The sequence below is a fragment of the Pseudoliparis swirei genome, chromosome 21 (genome assembly GCF_029220125.1).
Source record: "Pseudoliparis swirei isolate HS2019 ecotype Mariana Trench chromosome 21, NWPU_hadal_v1, whole genome shotgun sequence".
Taxonomy (NCBI): Eukaryota; Metazoa; Chordata; class Actinopteri; order Perciformes; family Liparidae; genus Pseudoliparis; species Pseudoliparis swirei.
Genome location: NC_079408.1, coordinates 16279740 through 16286865, shown reverse-complemented (window position 1 = coordinate 16286865; position 7126 = coordinate 16279740). Strand labels below are relative to the sequence as shown.

General features: G+C 47.5%; 1 protein-coding gene across 1 annotated transcript; it reads right to left on the bottom strand.

The window, feature by feature from the left end:
* Window positions 1-3842: 3842 nt before the first annotated feature.
* On the bottom strand, window positions 3843-7099 carry tada2b (transcriptional adaptor 2B). Its single transcript, XM_056442232.1, has 2 exons — window positions 6830-7099; window positions 3843-5722 (listed from the first exon to the last, which is right to left on the bottom strand). The coding sequence occupies exons 1-2, from the start codon at window positions 7097-7099 to the stop codon at window positions 4508-4510; spliced, it is 1485 nt and encodes a 494-aa protein (XP_056298207.1). The 3' UTR covers window positions 3843-4507.
* Between the last annotated feature and the right edge of the window lie 27 nt (window positions 7100-7126).

Genomic DNA, 7126 nt, shown 5'->3' with positions numbered 1-7126 from the left:
CTTTGACACATCCTGAAATTTAATGGTCTCTCAGTGCGAAGCTTTTTAAACCGTCAGCCACCAAGTGAGACACGAGGGGACGGCAGCTGCACACCGCTATCGAGGTTGGTTGTTCTCATAAGCCCTTATGAAATGAGTTGGTTTGATTTATAAGTGTAGTTTCCCCGTTGCATTTTATTGACGAGGAAACAGGACTATATACTGTTATAAAGTGTTTGCCTTTAATACAGCTCCATTCATCCAATGATAACATGTGCAACTAGAACGGGCACTCGGTAGAGCGCATACCTTCGCGTATCACAATATTGGGCATTGAATTATGAACATTTTGGCATTAGTTGTATGCCAATTGGATAAAAATTGACCGCGCTATGGTAAAAAGATTTTGACCTTTTCATGACCTTCGATCCGATCGATCCCAAAATCTAATCAAATGGTACCCGGATAATAACCAATAATCCCACTGAATTTCATGCGATTCGGTTTACTACTTTTTGAGTTATGCGAGTAACACGCATGCAAATAAATAAATAAATACACGGCGATCCAAACATAACCTTCCGCATTTTCAATGCGAAGGTAATAACACAAATAAAGGCTCAGTAGCATCAGACCGGTAACGAGCCTCAACAGCACGCCGTCACTATCCAACGCTTCTCTGTATTACTAAATAATTTTTTGTTATTGTAAAATCCATAAACTTTTCCATGACACAAAATACTCTACATTTCACAGGTCAGTAATTATAGTCTCTTTTTCCAATTAATCTTCAACAACGGGGCGGTGGAGAGGTGGGAGCTGCTCTCATGGTCCTCTCACAAGATGAGGATCACACTCAGCAGTGTCTCAATGAGCCCACGACAGCCGGTCCTACTGACCCCATCAGAACCAGCTGGTCATCTGCAACGAAGGAAAGATGGCCCAACTGATGGTCCACCTCCTGTGGCCCCGAAGGGGTCGGGTAACAACACACGCTGGACCCATTAAACACCCCTCGGCTCAAGAGGTTCCTCTCCTCTAGAACTCTCGTCCAGGGCGTAGTCAGTGAAGAGCTCTGGTCTGACCAATAGGATCTGATTTAAAAGACGTGCAGTCTGATGACAGAACTTCTCCAAACGATCTCTTGGCTGAGAGATGTTGACGAGTTGGTTGAAAGTGGGAGGAGTTTGCTCATGACATGCACCGGACTCAAAGGCTTGATGTTGAGCTCCATTTGACATCAGAAATGCAGCGCAGTAAAGAAGTGTCATGAGCTGTTATTAGCAGAGTTGGAGTCCCATTCAGTTGGACTCATGTTCTCCAACTCCATCAACACAAGCGGTTGCTCCTGGCCGGAGTCGAACCTTCAACCTGCAGCCTGTGCACAACAAGACCAACATATGACCCGTCCATCATGAATCCATCCTGCGGAGCGTCGAGCTGACGTTCACAAACTCAACTCTAACAAATCTGAAATACTCATCCTCGGCCCTGACTCCCTCACCCGCTCTGCCCAGACCTTCTCTCTCAATATCGATGGCTCCATCCTCACCCCCTCCACCCAGGTCCACAACCTCGGCATCATCCTTGACCCCACCCTCTCTTTCCTCCCCCACGCCAACCACGTCACCAAAACTGCCTTCTTTCATCTGAGGAACATTGCACGCCTCCGGCCCTCCCTGTCCCCTGATCCACGCCCTCACAGCATCCAGACTCGACTACTGCAGCGGCTCCTCTACGGCTCACCAACAACACCCTCAACAAACCCCAATATGTCCAGAACTCTGCCGCCCGACTGCTCACCTCCACCCGACGCTCCGAACACATCACCCCGGTCCTACACCACCTCCACTGGCTCCCGGTCAGGTACAGGATGGACTTCAAACTTCTACTCATCACCTACCCTAAACAACCTGGCTCCTCCCTATCTTTCAGAGATCCTCCCCCTCAACGCTCCAACCCGTTGCCTCAGGTCCGCCGGCACAACCGCTCTGAAGATCATCAGGACATTATTTAAGCCCTCAAAACACACCTCTTTCAACTGGCTTTCACCTGCTCATCCCTGACCCCGATACGACCCATCCAGCTTCTCCAGTTTGCTCTCCTTTCTTATTGTTCCATAAGTCCTGTTTGTTTGTTTTGTCTGCTTTCTTTTTGTTTTGTTCTGTTTGTCTCTTGTCCCCTGTAAAGCGTCTTTGTGTACCTAGAAAAGCGCTATAGAAGTCTAAATTATTATTAGTATTATTATTATGAACACGAGGCCATAACCTTTGGAACGTTCATATGATCCTAAACTATGAATGTTTGCATCCTTTACATCTGGAAAGTCTGAACGCGTGTTCCATCCTTTCACCTGTCCATCCTGGAGAGGGATCCTCCTCTGTTGCTCTCCTGAAGGGTTCTTCCCTTTCCCCCCCCCCGTGAAGGGTTATTTGGGAGTTTCTCCTGATCCGATGTGAGGTCAAAGGTCAGGGATGTCTATATGTACAGATTGTAAAGCACTCTGAGGCTAATTTGTGAAAATGGGATTTACAAATAAACTGAATGTAATTTAGGTTCAGAGTAACCCTCAGCTGGGTGACAACACTCTGTTGTGTGTGTGCTCATTTTAACAAAGTGTTCCTCGTTGGTGCATTTTGAAATGACAAACACACATAAGCTAAATCACGCTTTGGATACTAACACAATGTTTGATAGAAAAATCATCTAATTGTTGATTTGTCTTTTCTTGTTGACAATAAGAGAAATATAAAAATGTCCCTTATCCTCGAAATAAATAACTAATATGATGATGCACATGGTTTGTAGCACATTGATGAAATATGAAACAGCATGACCAGAACATTACTTCAAGGCAGAAACTCAAGTTCCACAATTCAATGACCTCCTTCCCAAAAAAAGGGCGGAGCTCTACTTTCAATGTCTCCGGCTAAAGAACTAAAGTGACCCAGGACGTTGACCCCAAAAAGCCAAGTTCACGATGCAGGAAGGAGGCACACACTCAGGCGTCAAGCTCCGGAGGATCCACGAGCTCACACGCCGTTCCTCTGAGTCCTGTGAAGTGACAGATGATGCAGTAAATACATTTCACTAGCGTAATGGCCGCTGTGCCCACAGAGCAGGACATGAGGATGCCTTCATGTTCTGCAACCGACACTAAGTGGAGTAACCTGAAGAAGCAGGAGGTGGTAAACGGCCGACAGGCCGCTGCATGTGAAGCTGCTAACCCATAATCACGTGACATCACAACAACAACACACCTGGAAGGACGTGTACCTCTCATTGGTTAATGTCCTTAAACTCCTCATACCGGTTCAATTGGGCGGGGCTTATTTGGAACGATTTCAATTTCCACCAACAGTCCCGATAAAGCAGATTAGCCGGCTTTAGAAGTGTTATAGAAGACTAATCGCAGAAAACAAAGATTAATATTTAATGTTATGGAGAAATACTTAAGATCTGGCGCCAAGTTTCCGGGGGCTTTAAAAGTTAAATACAATAAAGCAGTCGATGTATATTTCTTTGCCATCTACACATAACTAATACATATTAATGATAAAAATCCTTAACATTGTATTATTAAAAGCCACAGTAAGCCCTCCAAAACAAAAACACATTTTGGTTGACCTTGTTGCAGTAAACGGCTCATGGATCCTGGGAATAGACATCGTTGTGGTTCAGCTTTATGTTTGTTGTTGCTCTGAGAACAATAAGCCCAGTTCATCTAGTCTCCAGCATTAAGCAACTTGCACCAAAACTACATTCATAAATCACACAATCGGTAAGAGAAATAAATATGGATTTGAGATTTTGTGGTGAACCGCCCCTTTAAAGAATTGAGAGCAACAAATGTAGCGAGCGGCTTGTTTTGAACAGTTTATGTCACGACAACAGTCTGAAAACCTTTTAATATTCTTTGGCATTTATTTACATACAGTTCTTGTGTACCAATACTGAGAGAGATTATATATATACATATAAATATATATATAACTCTTGTCAGCCTGTATCTGTGGGACCAGACATACCCTTTGCCTTCAGTACAAAGAGCCGATGACTATTGAGGCTTTTTTTCTTCACTTTTAGGCAGTAAGAGGGAAAGTGAGACGAAATGAGAGTTTACTCCGGATTTGATGAAACAGCTGACACCGGTGATCACTTCGAGAAACATCCCAAGCCACAACGTGAGGATACGTCATTTTTCATTCTCATTTCCGTTCAGGTGCAAGTGGCTTCTGCCCCGTCGGCGTTTGGCTCTAAAGTCATCGACGACCCTGTTGCACTAACACAAAGTGTTACATCGTCTTCTCATGTCTGGAGCAACATTGTGGACACTCACTTTCCAAATGTAAAAATATAGGCTAGTTTTTCTTCCTAAACATGGTATGAAAATAAACCGGTTTTTTTTTCATCCTCTTTCTTCGCAATGTACATATTCACAAGGTCGCCGCTAGCTTTGTCCCGCCCACGGAGCTCATAGCCAATCAGCCATCAGCGACGACCACCACTTCCTGCTCGGAGGTCGGCGCTACGAGGCGTCTCTGGAGATCCAGCCGCTCTCCGTGAGGAAGGAGAGGATGCGCTTCTTGAGCACCTTGTCCAGGTAGCCGGGCAGCCGGCTCTTGGCCGGGATGCCCTGCCTCTTCTGCAGGTGGTCTTTGATGATGATGGTCTTGACAGTCAGGTACCGGGCGGGGCTGAGGCTCAGGGAGTTACACAGAACCTTCTCCCGGTCAGACAGCAGCTCAAAGCCCGCCAGATTCTCGATGGCGGAAAACTCGCCATCTTTGCCCTCTTCTTTGATCCCGCCTCCAACGCCCAGCCCTCCAGCGAGGCCACCTCCTCCTGCTCCTGCTCCACCCCCTAGACCCATCCCAGAGCCCAGCGCGCCTCCTCCTGCGCTGCCCCGCTTGGAGGTGACCACACTTTTGTTCTCCTTGCGTTTCTCCCGCTTGTGGCGCGCCGACTCGTACTCGGCCGACTCGTCCAGGCGGATGATGCCGTTGCGGCGGAAGCGCTGCAGCTCCCGTACTTTGGCCCTTAGGAGCCGCTCTTTGTGGATGTTCTCGAAGAAGTCTTCAAACTCCCGGTGGGCCATGAACTGGCAGAGCCCCCGCAGCCGGACCCGCTGGTCCTTCTCCTCCTTGGTGATCTTTCTTTTGGGCGCGCTGGGAACAGAACCCGACCCCGCCGCCGTGGTGGAACCGGATCCAGGTGGGCCACTGCCTGCTCCCGCCACCCCCACACCACCAGGAGTGCCAGTGACTCCAGGCACGCCAGGCTTCTCCTTCTCCTTGTCCTTCTTGTCTCGGCCCAGGAACACCGGCACCAGGTTGTAGTCCCGGGCGATGTTCTTACGCCGCTGGCGCTCTCGGAGCTTCCGCACGTACATGTCCACGTGGGCGCGTTTCATTTCGATCTCCACGTCCTCGTCGTCGTAGTTCACAGAGAGCCCGCTGATGAGCTTCTCGGCGTCCTGGTCGTACTCGATCTCGTAGTCGTCCCGGAGCGGCATGTAGCCCAGCTGCTGCTGCTCGGCCAGGCTGATGTCCAGCGGCGGGAGCGGCGTGGTGAGGCTGGGCGACAGCGGCCCCCCGCTGGGGCACGTGTGGTCCGTCACCCGGTTGGGGATGCTGTCGGGGATGCAGGCTTTGCCCAGGTTCCCGTGGATGTACATGGTGACGTAGTGCTCCATGACCTCCTGAGGGGTCCGGGATGCTCCGACGTGGGCGGCCATGTCCTCCTGGAAGAGAGCACAAACAGGAAGTTGTTAAGAACTTTGAGCTTTATGGAAGAAATACAAAAGGAAAGCTCTTATTTACATCCATTATCTTTGTTTACATGTCATCTTAACCCTGAAAACGTCCAAGTATGTTTCCAGTCGATACCGATGTGATAAGCTGAAGTAAAGAGTACTCAGCTGAACACCTCCTGGCCTGGAGAGCCTTTGGCTATATGTATAATATAGAGTGTACAACTAGTACAACTTTAAAAAGGTAAACTTTTATTTGAGCTTTTGGAGTTTTGTTGTAAATACTTTTCATATTTAGCATATTTTAATTATTCAACTGTGCACACCTGGAATTTAAACCTTTTAGCAAGATTTATCTTAGATATTTGTGGTAATTCTTTCCGTGTTTTAATATTTTATTTAAATTATTTCTTTTGTTGTATTGGAGCTTTTTAGTAGCTTTGCTGTGCCGTGAGCTCGACTAAATGGTTAAATGGTGCTCTGCTTTCAAGGAAATCAAACTCAGTAAGTGCATTATTTGTTATGTACCTCCTAAAAGTGTGTGTTCTGTAACTCTAAGTAAAGTATTGACAATGTCTCAAACTATTTGAACGAATAAGAAAATTAATTATCAAGGTTCAAGTGTGTCAAACCGTAGTATCTTTATTTATTATTAACAGATTCATCAACAGTTTTAGTTGCGACCCTGAACCCGGCTCATTAGAGGAGTCATATGTCATCATTTATTAATAAAGTGATTTTTACTTGGAGTGCGGTTAGTAAAGAGTACAACTACACACACTACACACCTTACGTTTAGTTGAGTTCCTTCCAACGTGTGTGTGTTACATTCCTCCTGGTGTGGATGAACACAGCATTTATATGTGATATTAAATATCCATCTAAAACGTTACGTGTATTATGTAAGCTCCATCCTCCATGGTGCCTTTAATAACACATGTGACATGTTACATGTCACATGTAGAAGAGCTGCCCTCCTCCAGCCGTCCAACAGAACGTGAACAGGGTCATGAACGCCTCCTTAACCTCTCCCGTGACCTTTGAACTCGCCTCCGTGCCGCTGCTCGACATTAAGCGCAGTAAGTTAAAGTGATGTACCCAGTTCCCGAAGCCGTACTGCTCGATGGCATCGAGCAGCGACTGCTCTTCCCTGCTGGTCCATCCTCCCGCTGCCTCGGGACCCCAGAGGGAGAACCGGCCGCCGTCGACCTGCTGGTAGCCGTGCCATCTCCGGTGGTTCCCGATTTCCGCGCCGGCCGAGAAGCACTCTGGACACAGTTCGATGTCCGGGCAGTCGGTGCAGCGCAGCCGCAGGTTGGTAACGTCTGCGAGGCAGTTCACGCAGTACTTCTTCCCCAGGTCGGCCATGTTGCCTGGCTCCTGCTTCTTGTTGTT